The sequence below is a fragment of the Stegastes partitus genome, unplaced genomic scaffold, assembly GCF_000690725.1.
Source record: "Stegastes partitus isolate 25-593 unplaced genomic scaffold, Stegastes_partitus-1.0.2 Scaffold377, whole genome shotgun sequence".
Classification (NCBI taxonomy): Eukaryota; Metazoa; Chordata; class Actinopteri; family Pomacentridae; genus Stegastes; species Stegastes partitus.
Genome location: NW_007578108.1, coordinates 299,593 through 324,479, shown reverse-complemented (window position 1 = coordinate 324,479; position 24,887 = coordinate 299,593). Strand labels below are relative to the sequence as shown.

General features: G+C 40.1%; 1 protein-coding gene across 4 annotated transcripts in view; it reads left to right on the top strand.

Annotated features, from left to right (window-relative positions):
• Nucleotides 1–3,301: 3,301 nt before the first annotated feature.
• The window catches only part of akap13 (A-kinase anchoring protein 13), a 108,455-nt gene continuing 86,869 nt past the window's right edge, over nucleotides 3,302–24,887 (top strand). For 3 of the 4 annotated variants that reach the window (XM_008284868.1, XM_008284867.1, XM_008284865.1), the window contains exons 1-2: nucleotides 3,302–3,623; nucleotides 21,069–21,112. In XM_008284868.1, coding sequence (XP_008283090.1) covers nucleotides 21,080–21,112 — 33 coding nt within the window. In that variant the 5' untranslated portion in view covers nucleotides 3,302–3,623; nucleotides 21,069–21,079. Of the gene's footprint in view, nucleotides 3,624–10,702; nucleotides 10,724–21,068; nucleotides 21,113–24,887 lie in introns of those variants that run through there. The other variant, XM_008284866.1, reaches the window with a different exon arrangement.

Genomic DNA, 24,887 nt, shown 5'->3' with positions numbered 1-24,887 from the left:
GAGAAGACATGCGGACAGTGTTGCTGAGTGCAAGAAGCCTTCCACTGAACTGTGAGACAGTGCAGTCTGAAGGCACTTCAGCCAAATGATATGCCTCTCACTCCCTCTCTCTCTCTCTCTCTCTCTCTCCCACCCCCCTCCTGCCGTTCGCAACTAGTGTGTTTTTGTCTCTCTGTCCAAGTGTTTACTCTGGCTGGGGTTTTTTCAGTGCTATCTCTTCCATCCTCTTCCATCCAAGTCCTCCAACTTACAAAACCTCTTTTTATCACCACACAAAGGCAGCTATGTACTTCTTTGTGTCATGCTTGTTACCCTCTCCCTCTTATGTTCTGGTGGTCTGCGGACCGCCCGGCTTCATCATCCCCCCCTCACGTCCCTCCACTCCGCCTCCAGACTGCAATAATGTGTCTAAGTGCAGCTCAGCATGGCGGTGAATGGGGACCCTTTTCAATACCACCTGCCATTTATCTAACCCTCGGCTGGTTACAGGTGGAGGAGAGAGGCAAAGCTCTGAGCTCAGATGTTTGTGATGGGTGGAAGGCATGGATCCCTGCTGGGCCTCCAAAACAACTTTTCTGCGGTTCAATTTCACATACAGTGATGGAAAGAGTACACCTAGTGTGTTTGTGACACTGTGTGCATGTGTTTGATGAGGTGTCAGATACCTGCTTGTTTTGCAGAAGGGTAAGCTTTGAGGACAATAATACAGTTTACTGTGGCGTATATCTTTGTACCTTTTTACGAGACCCAGTGAAAATCACTATATCACTTATATCTCAGGTTTTCTGTTACGGATTTTTATGATTACTTTGTTCCAAAGTATATATGTGTCACTTAGTCAGACATCAAAGCTTTCATCCTTTTCAAATAGTCAGCATTTTCATTTTTGTGCAAATGGAAAAGTAATACCCAATGGTTCCCAGAACATTGTGAGGAAACTTCTTTTTAGTCTAAAAATGTTCTAATATTTACTTTATGCCCCTCTATCCATCAGGCTTAATGTCCCTATGTTCTGTGTGCTGCAGCTAGAGACAACCTATTTGAGAATACGGGGTATTTATTGTTATTTTGTCTTTCTGGCAACAGACATTTACTTGAAAAAAGCAGCACAATGTTGTGATTTATCAGTAATGCTTTTGTCACAGCTGTGATCCATAACAGCAGACGATCTGTGCTGAGAATGGAGTGAAACACACTCAGACCCAGATTCTCAGTTGGAAACTAACACTCAGAAATATTTGTCTGACTTTGATAGGTCAGTCTGTTCTTATACTTGGCTCATAAAGTTATAAAAATACAGTAGCTGAAAATTTCTTAGGATGTGCAGTCGTCAAGATTCCCTCTCTTTCTGCCCCAGGGAGCACTGTGACATTATTAACAGTGATTTCATCTGGAAGTGTGGGTTCACATGCTAGCAAGGCTCAGCTGAAAACCACTAAATGTTATTTTTTCTTTCACAACCACACAATAAAAGCTCTGTTCAACCCACGTCACTCAAAAGATGTAGAATCAGCTCCGGAGATGCTTGATTTTAAGGACATCTGTCCATATTATCCATTTTGAACATGTGATTTAGTTTAAAGATCTAATGAATTTTGTTGATGTCTGAAGGAAAATGATGGAAGGTTTAAACAACATATGTGTACCGGTATTTGTTTGGCTAGAGCTGAGGAGTGAAAGCTCCTTTTCAGCAATGCCTTGCTTTGCACTCAATTTTAGTCTTATGTAAAGAAAACATATGAAAGGTAAGGTTATTCTGAACACTGCCTCCTTTATACGTGTGGATACAATAAACACACAAAGTCTTGTTTTTGAATAGTTTCTTCCAGCTGACAGCCGACACAAGAAGAGTGGGATGCATTTCATGGGTTGCAAAGAAGTACAGGCATTTGAATGCTGCTTTCTGGTTGTTTTCTTTTGAAGAAAAATCGCTTGAACCTGCTTTCTCAACATTAACTGGATGTGTGTAATAAAAATGTGAAACTGCATCCAACAGTACACAATGTGTTCCTGCTTACAGAGATCAGTGGACAGGGCCTGTACCAGTAGAGGGCACTTTAAACCACAAGAGTTTTTTACTCTGCGTAGAAGGTGTCATGATGAGACAGCAATGAAATCTTCCCATGGTGCATTACAAAACATTTGCCTGATGTTTGCACCACTCTACAATACAAGTATCTGTGATTCACACTTTATCAACAGGTGGGTAGAGTTTCCACCTCTGATCATGTTGCTCTAAAGATAGACAACTTCATATTGCAGCACTAACATAAAGGAAAGCAAGGAAGCTAAAGATTCATATAATGTGTGACCAGTTGTAATAAATCATGCTGGCATGGCAGCAACCATTACACTGATATGATATTTCTACAGATGCAGTTTCCTAGTGCACAAGTTAATGCATTTTAATCTGTGTGCAGCGATGCTAAAGCCCCCCCATTACAACGAGATGTGATTTATAGTTGCTCTTTGAGAATGGTGTAAAGAAGTTATCAGTTACAGTAGTGGAGAAACGTGCTCAGCTGGTGGAAAGTGTTCTGCGGCTCCACTAAAGTGATGCCAGAATGAGTCTGAACCAGCACATAAAGGTCACTGTAATTTAGTGAAGCTACAACTAAGAGTGAATAATGTTAGCGACATCTTTTTTTTTTCTTTTTAAAAAAAAAATGTATTTACACTTCATTTCTTCCTAATTTATTACTGGAAAAGTAAATATATCTGTCAAATATGCAGCAGTTGGTGGCTGGATTTTTGTGGCTTCAAGCTTTGCCTTCAAAATAAAAGCAAAGTAAATGTTTGGTTGGTTACAGCTGGTGGGAGATCTAGCTTGCTATGCGTTGGTTTTTTAACACACACACACACACACACACACACACACACACACACACACACACACACACACACACACACACACACTACACAACTACATTTAAATTGCCTCGACAAACTAAGTGTGATAAAAAGTCCATACAATGAATAAGTAAGGCAACAACAACAAAAAAAAGGAGAAAGATAAAAGCCAAAGGTCAAGGAATTAAGTTAAGTTTTTAAAGCATCATTTTCATATCTATCAGTATTCTGTACAGGTCAGCCTCATTATTTATGTAAAACTGTTTCGAGGTTCTTTAATTGTGAAAAGCTCACACATGATGCTAATAAAATCTTGCTAGCTGCATCCTGACACCGGGAGCGACCACGACTTTGTTAACATTCCAGGACAGTCACAGTTTCAGAATATTCCACCTCATGTTGCTCGTGGATATTAATTGTGAAGCCCTGGAGTTGCCTGGGCCCGTCTCACGGCTCTAAACTTTGTTCTTGTCTGTAAAGTCGCAGAGTGAAGCGGCTCCTGGAGCAGCCCTCGTGCAGACTCCTCCCATGAGTTGTCCTGGGAAACACTAACAACTGTAGAAAGTCAGTCGTGCTGCTCCTCGACAAGCCGCACCGAGATCCGAGAAACTGCCGCTGCCGCCGACATCCACCTCACTTTACTGTACGAAGCTCTCAAAGAAGGACACCAACTACCAGCACCGCAGGTTCATCCATTAGCAGGATTATTATGCGTTCAGAAGCTGCTGCTGCTGCTGTTGCTTCTTCTCCTCTCTGAGCTTCAACTGCAGGAGGTAAGAGGAGTCGTTTACAACCAACACCGTTATTAACTTTACTAATGAATGGAGCCCGGCGTCGCTTTGTACGTTTTACACCGAGCAGAGTTGTTAAATGGCTGCTGGCCGCTGGGCTTTTAACTTGTTGCTTGGTAGCCATGACATCCTCATTCAGAGCCTGTAGGGCCAATGTGCTCACTTCTCATGTTTCTGTGAACCCAGAGAGCAGCACAGGGCTCCCCCCAGTCATGTAAGATGATACTATACAAAGGAGAGAAAGTTTAGAAGGTGAAAAAAACAACAACAACAACAACAAAATACCCCCGCGGTATTAGTGATGTTAATGTGCTAACATAGTGAACCAAGTGCGCTAGCATCACTAAGAACTTTCTAGGTAGCTTTACATGTTGTCGCCATTAAAGAGTAGGCTTTAGGAAACTTGAAGCAGCTTTGTGCACTATTTACTAATATACAGAACAATTATAAATACTCAGAGAAATATTGGACATGCAGAAGGCCCTACCATTAATAAATTGCATTATTTAATTACATTTAGCAAGACATGGGTAGAACAAAATTTTCTGATTTATTAATCAAAGCAATTTATAATGTGACCTTAAATTACTCTGTACAACTTTTGTGGTTGATACAATCATGGAAAATGCCATTGTTTAGCCTTAATCGTCTATAATGGAATAATAACATTGACTATATCTCAAATGAAAACTACATTAGGCACCATATGGGTTTCACAAAATCACTGCTGGGAAGCACAGATAAACTTTAGATAACTTTAGGGTGTTTTTTGTAGCCTTAAAGACTATTTTATTGTCCAGCTGTAAGAGCTGATTTCACTTCACACTTTATTTTTATTGCCCATGGGAAGGTCTGCACACATGTAAGAAAAAAAGAGTAACTAACTAATTTATTTACACCCGCTTAACCTCACATATTGCAACTAATCAATCATAGTAAGTCATGATGCAACATACAGTTACTTTTCTCACCTCTGATGATTTGATGAAGTGATGGACCTTGATGTTGCCCAGCCCCAACAGTCTGTATCAGAAAATTTGCATTTGCTGTATTCCAAACAAAACCCTCATTAAGCATGATGAGATTATGACAAAGTCACTGTTGGGAAGCACAGACAAACTAGATGCCTTTAGGCTGGGTTTTTCCATTAAGAAAGTCCCGCTGTAAGAAGCGATTTCCCTTTCCATACTCATGGGAAGGTTGGCACACATGTAAGTGAAAAGTGTAGCCTAGTAATTTATTTACACCAGCTTGACTTCGCAAAATGATTTTTGTGATTATTAAATCTTAATTAATTTAGAATGTGACATTAAAATGACTGTTTTCAACTTTAGTGATAGAACTAATGATTAACACCAACATTTCCCAGCCTTAGCTGTATATATAAGAAGATTTACATTGACTACATCCCAAAGAAAACCTACATTAAGCACAGTGAGATTATTACAAAGTCAGCGTTGGGAAGCACAGACCAGCTGTAAGAGTTTATTTCACTTCATCCTCTATTTTTCATACTCATGGGAAGGTCTACACACATGTAAGTGAAAACAGTAGCCTACTAATTCATTTACACCAGCTTGACCTCACCCACTTAAACATGTTCAAAGGACCAGGCGTATAAACATGGCTGCCTTCTGGCTTCCCATGCTATAACACACCCATAAGTTTGCTCTGAACACGAACCTCATGTTCTTCTCATCTACTTGGACTTCATCCCACTCCGCCTGAGCCTGAGTACAACCTCCTGCAGTGACGCTGATCAGTGGTCTGTTCAAACTGAATCAGCTGATCTCCTTAAGGAGAGTCAGACACTAAACGCGTTACATATTCCCAGTGTCTTTCAGGATTATCCCTTGCCTCAAAATCAACACTAAGCTGACAAGTGATTCCACGCTTCCTTAATACCCGCTTTAACACCCACAATAATATTATTGGATCCTTGGATCCCACACTAATGTTTCATCTGAAATTGTCGCCAGTTTTAAGGTAGTTTTTAAGGGGAAAAAAAAAGCAGAAATAACAGAGCAAGTATGACGCTGTCAGAACAGAAGACGCTGTTGTCGTCACTCCTCTAACATAGTGGCATGACCCCTTGTAATCACAGATTTTTATTCCCCAAACATTTTGTGACAAGTCATTGCAAAGTTTCCCACAGTCATTGTCGACTCACTAGAACTGGCTGTGGTGTCCATCAGGAAGTCCAGTCATCGACCTTTTCTGTATGTGGATGCTTTTCCCTGTAGGCCTGGCCTGTAAATCTGAGTCAGTGCCTGAGAATGTAGGCCAAGTATTCACCATCCCCATATTATATTCTGCAGAGGAGGTGACAGTGAAAGAAGGAAATGAACATGCTGTAACTCCTTCCTGGAACTTCTTACACAGGAGGTGTGTCAGATTCACAGTAACACTTAAGCTAGTATATCTGCATTTGAACTTTTATGTGTCAAAGGGAAGTTTGTATAATCTGACTTTCCTCCAAACTGTTGGCTGTGGAGCAAATACATTGGAGAGATGTGGGCCTTCAGTGCCTTGCTTAACTTTGGCAGCCACCTCTACAAGAAGGTTTTAGATAGACGCTGCATCCTTATAGTCCTCCAAGTAAACTCAGGGATTTGAACCATCAACCACACACCTTGTTAACTTTCATTCTTATATTCTGATTCTACTTAAGGGTGTGTTTGAATAATTTTAAACGGTTGAGTTAAGAAATTTTTTCGTGTTTTTGAGCAATCATTAAAATGTATCCTTTGTATTTGAAAGTGTTGGTCAGTACAATGCAAATTAAATAATTCTTAATCCGCCAAGTTATAATTATCAAGCTTTGCAAGAATAAATGTGCATGCAAAGAGTTGAAGGATTAGTGCCACATTTTTAGGAAACGTGTGTGGTGTACTTTATGGCCAAGGATTCGATGTGAAGATCAGAAGTAGTCTTATAAATGTCCAGCAAGACCAGTGTTATATTTTCTGCATTTATGTGTTAATAAATTGTGCAGTTTTGCTCATGTTTGGCAGTAGTGTGCATGCGAGAAAGTGAATCCGTAGATACGACCCACAACACGATCCACATGTATGGAATAGATTACAACCAAACGAAAACGAGAAAAGTTGTATGACAACAACTACGCGACCGTGGGTGTTTGCAGCTGTCTATGTGTGTGTCCACAAAAGACTGTAGTCAAGGGTTAAATTTTATATTAGCGGCCAGCCAGCTTAGCTTAGCATAAAGACAGAAAGCAGGGAAAATAGCTAGCATGGCTCTGTCCAGTTTGCAAAAGAATGTGTGCCTCCAAGAAATAGTTATAAACCACAGCTTGTGGTTCTCATACTTTAAGTTTTGAATGGATGAAATAATCAAGATAAAAATGGGTTGATATTGAAGATGCTGCCTGAGTTTACTGTTGGACAGAAGTATGCAGGCTATCTGTTTTCACCCGCTTCCAGTTTTTCTTGAAATGCAAGCAGCATAAAAATATATCTTTCAAAACGTTATTTCTTTAAGGTTTGAATTTTCAAATACCAACTTTTAATGTTAACATGTTACAGTCACTAGATATATATTTTTTTCATCGCAATATATATATATACATGTATTTATATACATGTAAAATTCTGCATTTAATCCCAAAATGTAATCTCAGTGCCTCCTCTTCAGCTGATGCTGTTACCCGGAGTGGCAGACAGTGAGTGCAACAGTAGGCTGAGCTGCAGCTGAGTTGTTAAACTGCAAACACTCCAAAATCCAGTAAACATCCATCCACATTTATTTTTTTTTATTCTCAAGACTGAAGACATCAGGAGAGGACGACGCTATGTTTCCACAAAACAAAAGCTTATTAGTCTGCTCTCTGTGCCTCTCACAGCAACATTTAGGCTCACTTGTGAGGCTGTCCAAGTCAGAAATATGTATTTAGCTCCAGTACAAGAGACAAATGAAAGAGGAGTTGACTTCCCATTTTGAGTACTGTAAATTTCCATGAGGATTCTGCTGGCTCCAAGCTGAATGCAGCCAATTTCTCATCTGTGCAAACCCCCTAATTTAATGATGATGGAGGATATGCACGGAGTTGGCCTTGTAATTACACTGTATTTACTATAGAATGGAAGCATTAGAGGAAGTCTTACAGGTACTAGTTCATCATGTAGCGCAGCCTCAGGGATGGGTTTTGGTATGCCCGGGAGGGTGACTGCCGAATTCCCCGCTGATATTCACACTAAAGCCTTGACTTAGTTTTTGTTAAGACTGGAATCGCTGGAATCCTCTCAGCATGCCAAACAGCAGCCGCACTCATTGTTCCAAAACAGCAGCCATCTCCACAGCTTGTCCAAACGCTGTGCCCTGGAGTAGTGTTTCTTTTCTCCTGGAAATTATCAAGCAGACTTTGTTGTTAATTGTTAATGTGCCTGTGGTGTTAAAAAGACTTTCCATCATAGCTTGTGTTGGCTTTCTACAAAAATTGGCAACTTTGCATCTTTGAGGTTTGGCTTAAAATGAACTATTTACAACTCTCTGGCACTGACATGTGCAGCATGGGTGTAGCATCCTGTAAACAAGTACGATAACATTAACAGTCCCTGCATGCATTCAGCTAAACACATCATTATTATATGTGTGTTCTGCTTGATCAGTTTGGCTCTTGTAATAATTTATAAGGTGTAATGACCCAGATGTCTCGTCATGAAAATCACCTCCTGAAATGATCCGAATGGCAATAAAATAAATCTGTGTGCAGACCAGGACTCGAATCGCAATATGAGCAAATGCAATAGCCAAATCGCATGAGCTGCAATTTTTTGATAAAGATAGAATGTGTCACAACAAAACATTTTAAACGAAGCATTGTGGTTCTGCAGGGATGCCCTGGCCTATAAATCATATTCTCCAGGTGTAAGGGAACATGCTTGTTTGATACAGACTGCAGCAAACATTGCATCATCATATTTATAGTGTTTCTTTCAGTGGAAAAGAAATACAAAAATAATGATTCCCACTAAAATTGTGACTCGTATCGCAATATATATAGAAATTATTACAATGTGATTTATTTTAGTGTCGACCCAGCAGAAAGCAAACCCAGAGTTGTGTGTTGCTTGTGCTGTATGTGTGTTGCTTACCAGTACTCTGGATTTGTTGTTTCTCTGCCATGTGTTAATTAGGGTGAGAGCACGTCTGCCAGCCTGGTTTTGAGACTTTTTCATTGAGACAAAACCAATCTTCAAAGACAAAGCAGGATTTGAGAAACCCAACAACTCAAGTAATTCTTATTTCCATCTGAAACACAGATCATAGTCAGCATTTAAAGCCACGTGAGCACCTCAATAAAAAACATTTAAAAGTTGTGTCAGAAGTTGAAGCTATATTCACCATTTAAGTATTCCCCCTTCATTTTACTACAAGTTCACTAATATTTGAAGGAAACGGTGTACATTTTGCTCCACTTCTGTCATCCATGATACCTATAGTTACTAGATACATTGCAGATTAAGATTTTGCTTTTAAATTACAGAACCGATTTAAAAGATATTATGCATTTTTTACTTAATAAAGCCAAAGTATTTAGTGTAAAAAGCAAATGAAAAAACTCTACTTTGACCAGCAACGGCATAAAAGGACTGCATATATGTTAATGTACTGATATGGACCAGTCTTCAGGAGTAATGAGTACTTTTACTTTATTTATTCGACATTTAAAATGTGCTATGTTGCTAATTCAGGCTGCAGTGTAATATTTTGGTCTAGAAAAACATTAGACATCAGTAGAAAGTCCTTATTACAAGTTTATGTTGTGTTTTGTTTGACTGCTAGAAGAAAAACCCATCCAAGTATTTAATCAGTGAAACTAAAAAATCATCAAATTCTTATATTTAAAAACCTGACACTATCAATGCCTCTCTCGCTCGTTGTTTTCTTAACCCCTTTACTTGAAAAATTACACAATTTATTTATTGAATACATTATAAAAAAACAGAGCAGATTCATTTTCTGTCAATGGACATAGTGTTTAAATAAATTGCATTTGTACTGCTGCTGATGTTGAATTTGAATGACACATTCGTAAGTAGGATTTTACTTTTAATGGATTATTGTAACATTGAAGTAATGTTGGATTGCCTTAAGTAACTATCTGATTACTTTTTCACCACTGGGGAATTGGAATTCACTGTATATTCTCTCTGCTATTTTTAGTTGCAGCGGATGCATTGATATATTAATATTAGGTATGCATAATGTTATGGGTGTCATCATTGGTATTAGCCAGCAAAGTCTTCCAAATGAAATATCAACATCTACCCAAAATAAAGATTACCAGGCAGATAACACCTATCATCCTAAAAATGTACATATGTTTTTTTGTAATGTTACATAAAAGTGAATACTGTTTTCCTATTCTGCACAGCGAATGCGTACATATGAAAGGCATTGTATTTAAGGTCTGCACCTGCCAGTGGATCATCGTGATAAGAGTAGGCATAATAATATGTTAATTCCACTACGCTGGAGAGCCGTTGTTTTCTGCAGTTGCGGTGGAAAATATATGTGCATATTTTTGGGATCTGCATTGGCAACTGGCCAAAATGAGTTACATTGGCAGGAACCCAATATCGTGCATTCCTGGTAAAAAAAAAAAAATCATTACAACATGCCATGTATCCCAGAGCTTCCCTATAATTAAATGTTTGAAGGCATGTTGGCCATGCTGTTGCATGGAGAACACCAAAACATTGCTCGAAGTAATGTGTATCTGCACATGCTTTGAACCACAACACAACGAGGAAGAGCGTGTTTAAAGAGGGTGAGGGGTGGATGGTTGCAGTTGCACCACTGCAGTTACAGGAGACACCTGACCTGTGGCCTGCAGGCTCCGCCTCCTCCCCGCTGACATCAGGGCTTTGATCAGCCTACTGTCTGTGTTAGCACAAAGCCATATTTAGCTCAGCGTAATCAGTGTGGTGAGAGCTTGCATGCCTACTGAGGATACCTGCCTAGTATAAACACACCTGCTCTCTCTGATGGACTTAAAATGAATTTAATGTGCACCTGAAGAGGTCTGCTTGCAGCCGTTGACGTCAAATAAACTGTGGGTAAGGTTTCCGTTGATGCCCTCATACCTGTTAGCTGAGACAAACGCTTTTTAAGGTGCTCCTTGGTTTGAGGTGACAGTTAGACGAGCAGTTGACGTAGCCGTTCGGTTGTAGCTGGTGATGTTGACTAAACAAACCATTATCAAGCATGAAGCTACACAGAAAATTTACAGGTTGTCCTCCTTGTTTTTGTTTTTAAAGATTCCCTGGGGCAAAGTGTGGCTATGGTGCACCTAGCAACGCCCGCCTTGGTGATAACACTTAATGGTTTTAGTCACAACATGTGTGACCACTGTTAAAGTTGTAATTGGTCTCTCCTTATGGAAATTACATAGTTTATCTCTGCACACACACTTCCTTGAGAGCCATTTGTTTGCTAAAGCTGCGAATTAATGTGTTTTATTGCACATAAACCTGCTGGTTGGATTTTCATGAAAGAGACGCTCCAAAAAACAGTGGAATATGAAGGCTTTACTCATTAGATGTCCAAATAATTTCAATAACAAAAATGCTCATCTTTGTTCAGATTATTACCAAACTCCTTCCAAATGATGAAAACGATTATCCACTTTCTGATAGCTTTCTAATGCAGACACATTAGCTATTATTTTGAATCTTTTACGCTTTGCTCACAATTTTTTAAGGTGGTATGTGTATTCTCGTTTAGTTCTCTCCATTAATTTTAGTCACCGTACGTAATAAGGCTGTGATTGGCTGTGTTTCATGGATATACTTGGTAGAGAAGATATGGATATGAGAGAAAGAGATGGAAAAAAAAAATCAAACCACAGACTGAGATTTACTTATTTTTGTCTGCTAGTATGGGTCAAGGGGCAAAAATGCAAAGTCCTATAGTTCCCATAATGCAGCTTTCACATTGATGAGGAAGCAGTGAGAAAGCTAGCAATATGTGCACAACACAGACAATCCAGTTGCAAAACCAAACTGTAGACTTCTCTGAAGCCTGACTGTTTATGAACCATTTCTACAGAAACACAGACAGCTGTGTGTCATCTGGTTGCTGTGAAACCCACTGAAATGACCAATGAGCGGTCTAGAGCGTATCACAGGGTAACGCACACAAATACATGCATATTTGTGGGTAATTTAGAGTTTCTGATTGACCAAACATGCATGCCTCAACTTATTTAGAAGAAGCTCGAGCTAAGATTCAAACCCAGGATGTTCCTGCTGTGTAATGCTCGCCCTAACAACAGAGCCTCTAGACGGTTGCTATCAAACATTTGGGGACATGAATAACTTTCTTTGACCTTGTCACAGCACTGCTTCATGAAAGGTAACATTTGGTTTTCTAATTGAAATGAACACAGGACTTTGTGCAGCACCTACCTAACAATGCACATCAGCCGTTCTTGCAGTGGGGGTAATATTAATCTGATCAGGCCTGCTGTGAAGCTTGGGTTAGTGCTGCTCAGGATTCTCTTGGCTAAACCTCTTACCTCCCAGATGGGACTAAGAGGCACTTTCCTTTTCTAAAACTGCTGTCTCCTCACCCTCTATTTTGTCTTCTTTTCAGCGTCAGTTTGTTGTTTCACACACCATGGTCGACTGAGTAAGTGCAGGAAGTTGACAGTGAAATGTCCTATTGATCATTTTGAGAGATTTCGTACTAGTGGTTGCTTCTGTAAATAAAGTGAAGTGCACACTGCTCTCCTGGCTATCACCCATCAGGATCCTGTCAGAAACTGGATTGTGCATTTGAAGTCCAGCTGAATTCAAGGAATAGAAGTTGTCCTGTAGATTTTATATTGAATTTTTCATGTAGCCGTGACAAAATTTAAACATCCCTCTTCGTAGATATTGGCCACCTCTCAGAAAAAAAACAAAAACAAACAAGTATTTTCCCAAATATTCCTTTAAAAGCTTCACAGGGTGGAAACAGACAGGATAAGGGTGGCATTAAACCTGGGGAGGAGAGCTGTTCAAGGCCCAGGCCCTGATTACAGGCTGGCCCCCAGTGTGCCTCACAATAAGATAATGCTATCTGGGCCCACAGGTATTTGGTTTCAGTGGAGAGGGTAATAACTGTCACCAAACACTGAGGAGACCTTTCATCCCTGGGCCTTGTGTTGTCAGCCAGCGTTTGTGTGCAGTCTTCGCACAGAGGGAGCTTTTGTGAGGCAGGTTGAGGTCGCGTCACCGCGATGGCCTCATATCTGTCCATAGAGACAATAGGCAGGTTTGATTAAATCAAACAGCCGTGACTATCTAAATGGTGGTCAACATGGTGTGTCCGAGTTACTGTGGTGGCGTTGTTGAGGAGGTGACGTAGCCCTGACTAATTTAGCCGTGCGCCAGAAGAGCGGAGCTGATAGTGAACCGTGAAAAGAGTCAGACAAGGGTTCAGCACAAAGCAGACACACTTTGCACTCTGGGATTTATTTTTGCTTTTTTTTTTTCCTTTTTTGCTAAAGTTTAGAGCAGTCTATGAATGCCATGCGTCATGTTGTAGTGGTAGGCCAGTAACAAGTGGTTAACCAGGGGGAGAACGAGTGAGAGGTTAAACAAACATCTGAGTTAAACATCAAACCCAGTTGAGCCACACAGAACATAATCCTTCCTCAGTGTGGCACATTTGAAGTCCTTAGTTGAGAATGTTATGCATTCACTTAGGCAACAAGCAACAGGCTGAAATGCACCAATGAATTCTTCATGAATTTCAGTGATATCATCGTCTGGAGTTTTAGAAGGCTTGCCTTGTAAGTCAGACATTCTTCGTGTTTGGAATGAAACTTATTTAGACAGAAAGGCAAGTTACTTGCAGCCGTTCAGCCTAAAAGGGTGGAGTTAATTCATCTTGTCCTTAAATGCAAAATGTCATTTTATATCCACGCTAAGGTGCAGCACTTCAAAATGTAGCAAGGAGTGTTTAACTAAGGGAAGAGAGATTGATGATAACAGAATACATAGGAAGTGAGAATGAGGAACACTTAAAGCCTGTCTTTCACAAGGCTTTAACCATTCTGGAAGCTGTCTCCCTGGCACTCTTACGTGCCATTTGGTGGAGGTTTTTATCCAAAGCTCCTTACTGTAGCATGATGCCTGCATCTAAAGCAAGAGTGACCCAAGTGGGCTCTGAATCCTTAAACCTTGCAGGGTTTTTGGAAAGTTCCTGTTGTCCTCACTCATAGTTTGAAAAGCTGATAAGTGATGTTTTTTTGTGTTTAATCTATAAACATTGTAGAAAGGACGAAGAATCCAGGCCAGATTGTCCTCGTCTAGTTAATATTAGAGGGGGTACGCCTGCATAGGTGACTCAGTCCTGTTCCTCCCTGAGACTTAAGTCTTGTCTCTGTTGTCATCATGGAGCCCTGGTGTTGCATGACACCTCCAGTCTATATTGGGCTTCTGTCCTTCTTTACAGGTGTCTCCACGTCCTTGACGGCAGCTCTCTGTGTACAGCCAAATTCGAAAAAGCTTCATGAAAAAGCAGCCGCAGGTAACTGCTGTCCCCATAACACGGATCTGCATTGACATTCTTCAATTTAATTAATGGCCAGTGGGAGCTTTTTGACCTAGAAAGACTACAGTATGAAGCTTTGAGGCTATTAGACACTAATGTAAAGTTCTACATTGCCTGTTGTGTGCATTGAGTTCAAATGATATGACCTATTTCATTTAAAGTATCTGAACTGGATTCTGCACGTTGCTTTTTTTGCTGTTATTTAACCTGGTGTGTCTTGTTCTCTTTTTTTAACGACAGAGATAAACATTCAATTCCAGGAGTTGGACAGTGCAATCACTTTATATGACTTGCTCAATGGCAGTTGTTAAAATTAGGCAATATTTTCACATTTTTATACCCTTTTTTTTATATACCTTATCTAGAATTGGGTAGTTTTCGGGGGCACAATGCTGTGCCCCAGGCCTGCCTGATAGCTGGGTTGATTTTCACATCAATGATTACATAAGAACTCTTTGGAACTGATGAATCATACTGACCTAAAAAGACACGTGTCACACAGTATAAAAAAAATGTTAATATAACTTTATTAAAAGTGAATACTATTTATAGCATGTTAACAGAATGTCATGTTTTTTAGACAATGTTCAGCAAGTACAAGGACTGTAAACTGTTGAACTGTTGACATTCTGAGTTTGATCTTCATTTTCCAACTGCTACCAGTTCAGTAAGTAGCTTTTCACAAATGAAGGTGTGACAATAACTCTTTAAATGAGTCAGAGACAATGCTACTCTGCAAATGGGTGTGTAGATCATGGTTGTAGGGTGGAGTTAGGTTATTATGTGGGACACCATAATACCTTTATTTCCTGAGACACATTGCTTTTGAAATATGCAGGTATTCAGTGGTCTCTCAGCAACTGCTAGAACCTTGACCTGCACTTAACACGTGCATTTGTTTGAAAAGATGCAGCCTTTGGACGGGAGGACTCTGATGGTTTTACAAGAAGAAAGGATTGTATTGATGCTATCATGAGCCTCCACAGTCACATCTTATCTCCCCACTGTTTACTTCCGCCAATTCATTGTACTCATGCATGTTCTAATGTGATGAGATCTATATCAATCTGGAGGTTGATTAAAAACTTGTAGGATGATTACATGCCACAAATTAAATTAGTGATTCTTTTGAGTTTACACTTACTTGACTTTAGAGGATGGTGCCAAAGAAGGGGATTGCATTTTGTAGAGGTTGTATGTGAGCTTTGTATGAAGACTGCTAATATTTCCATAAACTTGGATTATAGTTGGGTTTGACAATTTATATATTTTTTGGAATCAACAAGTTATCTCATCCCAATAACTTCCCACTATAAATCTGCTTCTGTGGCTTATATTTAAACCGAACTGCTAATTTCTTAGGCTTTGTTAACCTTTTTACTTGAGGAACATTATTAAACCTCTTGTGAAGGCAGCCTGATTAATCCCACCAAGAACAAGGATAAGCAGAAGTCACACATATCCCAGAAAATGTTTGATGTATGTAGCTAAAAAACACTTGTTCTTTGTGGTTCGCACGTGGTTGTGTTGGGGAATCCTTGGCAGATTATTGGAAAGGGTGCAGGAGACAGTCCGATTAATGAGTTGTGAAGCTAATCCTATTCATCCTCCCATTCACGCTGCAGTCACATGGCTATTATGGCTTATTTTGATAGCCAGGGGACCTGTGGAAGCCATAACAGGTTCATTCACCACCCTGACTCGGCATATCACCACTCCTATCCCAGCATTGAGGGGCTTTTGTCTCTTGATTTATTGGTCCATTTGCAACGGCTGTGCACTTGAACGTGGCTGATGCCCTGCTTCTTTGCAGCCTTCCTGCTACAAAAGAAGAAAATTCAGTTTTAATAGCAGTTCAAAGGCAGTCGCTGCCATTATGGAGACTCTTAAAGAGCTAAGCTGAAGGCTGGCTGCACCCAGTGTTTTAGTTGGAGTTAATGATTTGTTTAATCTCTATAAGCAGGTGTCGGGTGGCCGTGGGGTGAGCTTAGGGGATGTCATTTCTCAAGGTTCTTCTGTTACCCAAGACGGACTTACAGTGTTTTTCGCGAATTTTTCTTTTCCTGAACATTTGCCACTGGTGTTCTTCAAGAAATTGGACCGCAAAGATAAAGATGAATGTATGATGGTATTATTTGGAGCAGTTTTAAGCCAATTATTGTCTGATAATAATCGATTTTGCTTAAAAAATTACAGTTTCGTTTAGACCCATCCCAGCATAAGTGAAGCAGAGGTGTAACTTATTATTCACTTCTGTTAGTTACACACAAGAACATTGTGTAATTGTAAGATTCAGTTTATTTTCTGTTGTGTGATTACTGTGATTAAGATTTGTTTTTATTGTTGTCTGCAGTTTTGGCATTCTATAAGAAACGCACACTGTAACTTGACCTAAAAGGCTTGGTATTTACCACATCAGCAGAATATCTTGTAGCAGTAAATTGCCTGGAACGTGTTTACCCCTGTGCAGCCTTATGTGATACAGAAATCAATGTATTCAGTGTAAACCTTTTGTAATTTCCTACAAGAGGAATTGAACTTAGGACCCACAGATGTAGCTATTTTAGAAGTCCCCCGTGTGCTCTCTGAATGATTGTTGCTGGCCAAGAGGAACTGTAGACCAGATGAACTGTCACACCCACTATACTTATTATGGGCTCAGCAGAAGAAAATAGATCAATGGCAATCTGGTGAGCAGATAACAAGCATAAATTCAGCAATATTTCTATAGTCTTTTGAAATAGAATTAAGTGATTCCCCTCCTTCCCTGTGAAATAGTTTTTTGTAGTCATGATCAAAGAATTGAGAATTGTTGCCCAACTCTGTAGCCTCTTTTAGTTCATTGTTTTAGTTTGGCTTGATTCACTGCTGTTTGTTAAATCCCATCTCTCTCACCAACCCCCTGGACAAAATAGTAGGCAGATAATTTTAGCAGGCAAAGCTCAGACAAACCAAATGTGCCCTAAATGTAAAGCATAAAAATGCAAAACAATAGCCAAAATAGACTGTCGGCTGGAAAACAACAAGATAGAGATACAGACGTTCTCTCAGGAGTTTGTGGAGACGGAACAGCTGCTTAAAGATGAACATCAGATATTTGTGAGGAGTCTCCATTTTCAGACACGTTAGCCTTAACTACTTGATTAGTCACAGTAGCTTGATAGCTTTGTGTTTTTGAAACTTTGTTTGGAATCTTCCTGGGCCCTAGTCATAAAAAATTCATATGAACAGTGTACAAACCTATGCATAAGTGCAGACTTTTAAATTGCACTATAGAGATAAAGGGTACTTCTTACAAATGCCCTTGTTTTTATGGAAGGTATTTGGTGAAATGTTTAATAACCGTTTCCTGCACAAGTTTATTCAAACAGAAAAGCCTCTGAAACAACACTTGCACTTTAAGTGGTTACACAGGTCTACTCAGGTGGCAGAACACGTTTGCTACTTTAGACCAAACTAACTAGCTTTGCTTGACAGTCACACCCAAGAGGAAGTTCTTAAAGTATGGTGTAATGTTACAGGGCTGTCCAAGAATCCAAAGCAACCACTGGAGCGATTGTATCCTGAGAAGATGCAGTAAAACTGAGCCAACTTCCTTATTTCTGTAATGCCCATCCTTGCATCACATGAGGAAAAAAACCTCTGAAACGGAAGTTAGAATAAAGTATGTTTAACTAGTATGTTTAACCATAAACTATGATACTCCAGTTCAGTCTGCACACTGTAATTCTATCTGTCACCTAAACCTTTTTGGCTCAAGCCTCTTATTCTCTATAGGTTCAAGTGACTCAGCATTGCCAGTTTTCTGAAACAACGCTGGAGTCTGCCTCCCACATCAGTTTAAGTGATGGCACATTATCTCTGAAAAGGTTTTGTGAAATCACATTGGCATCAATGGGATACAAGTTTGCAACCACCTGGTATAATCCCCAAGCTCAGTCGCAAAAATCAAACAACAATCACCTGCATAACTGATGAAACTGCAGATGAAAAACATTTAAAAGATAGATAAAAATGTCAGCAAGGGCCTTTTCTTCAAAAGGTTCTCATTTTTAGATTCAGGTAGAAGATTTACCCTGACAAATCAGGGTGTCATAAGGGCTTTCCCCTCCCTGAAGGACTGTGAAGAAGTGGCCATTACAGTGGCAGACGAAGCTGTGCAGCTGCCAGGTGTGAATGTGTCGAGAATGTAAAGCAGGATGGAGCTGATAAAGGGCACAGAAACCTTCCTCGGATGAATAAATGTTATCAACTCTGTCCTCAACAGTGAACGCTGTGAATGTAGCACAGCACATACTTTCTACCAAACATTTCCTTGTTGTGTAATGAGTTAGGTCATATAGTGGTCACTAAGTTTTTACGAAAGTAAAATGACTGTTGCCCAAACAACTGCAACAGTCAACATAGCTGTCAGTCAAAATGCCAAACCATGCCTTCTCATGTACTGTGGAGCAGTCATAAAGGCAGCACCAGCTGATGTCAAATGTCCAAAATATCAAAATCTAACAGGAGCTCTGGGCTGGTTGGGGACATTGTGTGACAGTCTTATCAGTTGAAGTTGTGCATGTGGTGAGGAAGCTGGTCCCTGGCCCAGTGCACTTAAGGCAAGCGGATTAGACTCCAGAGTATTATTAGAGCTACTGATTATCCCCTTACCTGATCCGCCTAATTCTAGCTCGAGCCTATTTATTTAGCAGAAAAGTGGAAAAATGTTTGGATTGGGCTGCAGAAAGTGAATTGGCCTCGCTGCGCTTCAGCGCTCTGTCGAGTCCAACATTGACTCTTTTGGAGTTCTCTGCTGAACTCATTAGGTCCTGGCCTTTTGTCGCCGCCTCCCCCGCTGTGGGGTTCATGTGATTAATGCACTGCTGACCACTGAGGCCAGCAGCAAGGACTTGTTTTAGTGCCAGGGAACAGCAAACAAAAGAAAATTGTCTCTGCAAATAACCGAGGAGAATACAGGCTCTCAAAGCCGACCGGTCCCTTGACTCATTGATGAATGCAAGCAGGCCAATATCTCCTTAAGAAAGTTCAACAAAAAGGTTTCCAATCCATTCGTCCTCAAGTCTATAGCTGTAATACATTTGTTTGGATGTAATTACACACCCAATGCTTCTGACCTTGTGGCCAGAAAACAGCTTTGAGGCCTGTGTCCCAGACTGAGAGTGGAGAATCAAACGTGAACATGAGCCGGTAAATCCTGCTAACTGATCTTCCCGGCATATAAACCCATGTAGAAGAAGCAAAGTAGTGCTTTCGGTGGTTTGCTTTCTTACTTTAAAGCTCACAAAAAGTTTGCTGCAGCTATCTGGACAAACAAACAAAGTTAAGGAAGCGTCATCTTTGGTTGGATGATGAGTGTGTGTGTGTGTGTGTTTCCACGTGTGATTCAGTGTGTGTCTGCTCTGTACTCATGCACTGTTAACCTCCCACTGAGTGTTGGGGTCGCTGCCAGGGTCAAGCTTATCTGCCACCTTGTCGACAACAATGTTCTGATGCTGCTTGAGCTGATCTGCGTGCTTTTTTGTGAAGAAAAAGTTACCTTTTGTTTAGTGCTGTGTTATCCAGATGAACGTGTTTGCAGCCTTTTATTCAAGCAAAACACTAACGCAGCTTATGTCAGTAAGTAAACAACAGCAGACGTTTTAGAGGACAGAACAGCCTCTGTGCCTCGCAGATTACTGACTGCTAATAGCAGTTGGCTAGCTTTATCCATAGTATGAAAACCCCGAGATAGTACTTAGTAGAGCTTATCAATTAATCTACTGATTATATTTCAGATTAACAGATAATGCACGTCTATAAACGGTTACAAACGGTAAAAATGCTTCTAATTTTAACGCATCATATCCTTTTATTTGAGGAAATGGAACTTGTAAAAGTTGCTGTAAGAAATACGTTAAACAGTTTTTTGATTATCAAAATAGCTGCTGAATAATAATTTGTCTCGTGTGTCAGAATATACCGATAATGACGATAACTATGATATTAAAAAAAAAAAAAAGAAACAATAATATTTAATCAAATGATATTACCCCAGTGCCAGTAACTGTCAGGTTGGCACTCCAACTTGGGAACAGTATATAGTACAGTTACAGATGCTCTCTCAACTTCCCTACTTTTGCAAGTTATTAATTTACCAAAAATGAGACACACAATAAACCAGATTAAAGGTGACTTTGACCTTGACATTTTTTTCACAGATGTTTTATTAATATTGTTATTGTGAAATTATATGGCCACAATAATCCTGTGAAAATCTGATACAGTGACACCAAATTCTGTCGAACTAGTCGAACTGATTAATCGATTAATCATTGCTACCCCAGAATAGAAGTTCAATGCTTTACTGCATGTCTACAGGCTTGATGCTACATTTTTCTGGGCAGATATTGTACAGTTGACTTTTCGTACATTTGATATCAAAAGTTGCTTGTAACCCTTGAACGTACAGAGGATTATTGCCAGCTGCAGAAGGAAGGGTTTTTTTTTTTTTTTTACTGCAAAGCTCTGATAAAGCTGACCTACTTTTTGGTCAGAAAACACAAGCGAAGCCTGTAACAGCTAAAAAGTCAGCCATTGCCCTCAAGGGTTGGTGGTGACCAAAACAGAGTTAAAATTAGATCTTCCTGGGACAAGACAATATTAAATGTTGATGTAGTTCTGTGTTTGCTGCTAATCTGGCAAGTGTTTCTATATCGACTTTGAAATATACTTCTGGTGTTTTTACAGCTTGTTGCACTTCCTCAAGTTGCAGTAGAAGTCTTTTACTGCTTTATGGGTGTTGTTTTGTGTCACAGTCTAGATAGTAGCTTTACTTACCACACAGCGTTAACCTGCAATTTGTTCTTTTCTTTACAGTGTCCAGGGACATGAAACTCAATCCACAGCAAGCTCCATTGTATGTAAGTATAACTAATTATACTAGAGCTTGCATCAAAGCTGTTTTGCCAACACAGTTGGATTTTCACACCACTACACTTTGTCAGTCCACCCACTCAGGTGTTTTTGCTTCTTAGCACGACTGTGTATGTATGGTGCAGATGTGTCTGGATACCTCTTTGTTAAATATGTTTGTGTGATAAACTTAAACCTTTATCAGTGTTATTATAATATGGTGGCTCTTTGTAATTCCTGAAATAACTACCTGGCTGCAACCTGAATGTAGGCTTAATTAACTACAAATGTGCAGAAGTTCAGGACTAGATAGCGGTGAAGACAACATCAAACTGCATGCAGGTCAGCTGGCTGTTTAATGTTTGCAGACTGGCAAACATTTACAACGGTTTGAACTGTACTTACTTACCTCTGTTGTGTGTTCAGTGTTTATATTTTGCATGATGACACACTGGTAATATTACAAAAATAGCGCCACATGCCGGGGCAACAGCAAGGCTACTCACAAGACAATATAAAGATTTTTTTTTTTTTTTAACCGGCTTTTTTTTCTTCCGGCCCGTTTCTTGTAACATTTTTGTATGATGGCTGCGGTCTGGTTCTTCCATCCATGAAAACGTCTTGCTCCAATCATTGATTTGTTTTTGGTGGGGGCACATATCAGTAACACAAACATAGTGTGCCTTGGGAGTTTATGCATGTAGCAGCCGTAGCTACAATCAACTTGACATAGATGTTGGAATGAACACCCAACAACCTTTTCTCTAAGCATCCTGTTGTTCCAAAGGGTCATGTTAAAAAATTCTGTATTTTTGCAGTTTTTGATTGACAGTATACCACTTATATATCCATCTATATTATACATCAGGATGGATGGACAGATGGGTGGTTGGGTGGATCCCTGCCATCCTTTACCTGCTAATTTTCCATATTTGGTGGGGATCCCCAGACTTTCTGTCTTCAGTTGTGAAACTTACACTGATACCCTTCCTTTGAAAACAGTGTTTTAGAATGAAAACTATCTGATCCAGACAAGCATTTTAGCACCATTTCACAAATACCTCCTTCTATAGGGATCTGAAACTTCCTATCCCATGACCATTCATGTACAACAGGCACGTGCATGTCGCTGTAAACAGGAATCGGTTGCTTAATTGTAGAAAACAGAGGAAGAACAACAGTGGCAAAAAGTGAGACCAAAGATTTGTTTTTGCTTGGACCCAATGGAAATCATGGCTGTTGTCTTTGTTTACTTCCGGTAAAGACTCACATGATATTTTGTAGTGTAATGAGTCAGGGAAGGACACAGTGACTCATCAGACCCAATGAGGAAATGAACATAGGTGTCTGCATCATCATTTCCAAAATTCTCACTTTTTGCACATTCACACTGAGACGCAATTTTTAAACTGAAATTTCGTCAGTGTTGCCAAAAGCAAGTAGTGTGGACGCTAGGTGTAAATGTCGCAAAAGACATTTTAAAACTAAAACATATTAGTGTGGTCGTAGACTTAAGCTTGATTTATATGTGTGATGAACCTATGCTGCAGGTATGGCATAGCTGCACACCTTGTGGCGTAGCCTGATGTGTAACATGTAACATGTTGTGGAGAAACAGACCACAAGAACTGTTGCTCCACTTGGTAGTAAAATGTTCTGTTTACAGAACATATTGATTTGCGTAAAAATAATGCCCCTGGCAAACAAAATTTAATTAAACAGCTGCAATTGAATCTGGATTGCTCATAATGCAAATACAGGAGACAGCATTCTGCCAGTGTAACCATATACAGTTTCCTTGTTATTGTAGCTCTACTGATCTGGGTGTAGACTCTGTCATGTGTTGTGGCTTCTCGCTCTCCTGTGTTGCTTTAATTTCAGTAGAAGTCACTCTTGTTGATCTATGATGGTTTGAAGTACATGAAGAAACTTAACACAGTGGCATTGAGAACCCCACAGCTAACTAGTGTTTTGGTGGTATAATTGCAGAGCAACAGGGACACACAAGTGCACCAAGCATAAATGCTCACAACTACGGATGCTACTTGTGTAGACTACGGTAAAGACTCTGCTTAGGTTCAACACAATGTTATAAATCAAGCTTTAGTCTTCTTTCAGGGTGTGTTCTCAGTCTATTGTGCTGGACTAATGCCTTTAGATGGAGGCACCTGGGTGGTCTGCTTACCAGTAAGGCCACATGAGGTGATTCAGGTGGAGCTTGTTGCTGAGGTCCTCTCAGATTGCTGAACTACCCACCGTGTCAAGCAGAACCAGTCGATAACCACCCTGTGGAGATTATCTGGGCAGTTTTAATTCTCTAGATACATTCTTTGTCACTGCCCAAAGCTTGTGACCACAGCAGGGGTTCAACTTCAACTTGCTTTCGGGAATATGAATGGCTCATATTCCCAATTGTCATCACAGGTCATACGGTGCAGCTTTCTGCCCCCAGTGCCCTTAACATCCTCTCAATGTTGTGTTGCCTTTACCAGTGCTTGTCAATGAATCCCCAAGATGCACGGCTTCACTGTTCAGAAATTTTCATATAGTTTTCAATAGAGTTCCAAGTAGTCTTACAGAGATCCTAAAATGTCTTCGGGTGCCACCGTTGCTCTTGTATTATTTATTACATATTTAATGACGTGTGTGGATTGGGGGACATTGCTGGGTCTTAGGTCTTAGTGGTCGTACTGGTCCCCTATCACTAGCAAGAGTGGAAGGCACACAGGAAATGAGACAAGTCAGAGGTGTGTGTGTGTGTGTGTGTGTGTGTGTGTGTGTGTGTGTTGGCCTCTAAAGGCTAGACTGGCTCACTCATTAACCACCCAGACAACCTTATCTGTGATTTACAGTCAGACTCTTCAGTGGAACCAGGCGGGCAGTCAGGCCTCATTAGACATCAGATTTTAGACACTTATCACAGCAGTTCACAGTGAGATAGCTCATAGGGGTTAAGTAGTCAGCCTGTAATTGTATCTCTAAAAAAATCACACAGCATAGTTTTGTGGACTTTGCCATTCAGAATGAGTAACAATGGCAGCCCCAGTTTGCAAGTGTACATTTCTACATCGCTAGCTGTAAAAACAACAAGTTTTAAGGAGGCAGAAGGTCAAGTCCTTGATGTTCTTGTAATATTACTTCTCTAAAGAAGGATTTTTAATGAGTAAGTGATGGGTAATGAAATTGAGTAAGGGCTGATTTTATTTTAGAGAGCAATGGGAGAGGTTGGGGGGAGGTTATATGATTTGTTGGGCAAAGGATAACTTGTGGGTGCTTTTTACAAAATGAGTTTTCTTTCAATAACAGTGAGGGACTCTGTTGTTCTGGCTGTGAGTAAACATGCTATTTACATTCCTGGCATTTAGCAGACAATGTTTTCCAGAGCGGCTTACAATTAAATGAGCAGGTAGGGGGTTCAGTCTCTAACACAGGACACATGACTGTGGGTGTGGCAGCAGTTGGCTGGACTGAACCTGTGAACTTTGTGCCAGCTGATGGACTACTGCTTCAGTGAGAAATGATGCTGTAGATGTCAGTAGCTTGTGTCAGTAGTTGAATTTGTTCTGGCAGCATTACATGTTAGTCCTGTGTGTCAATAAGAGCCGATTTAGCTGAAATCTCTGTAAATTGTCATTTAAATTTTATATTGGGAACAAAAACCGCGGCGTTGAATAAAAAATTTCAATATTCTGCCTCTGAGTTTGCTCTGCTCACCAGTAAAAATGTCTGAATGCCAGGATGAGCTGTGGGATGAATCACACTGTCAAACAAGTGCAACCATAA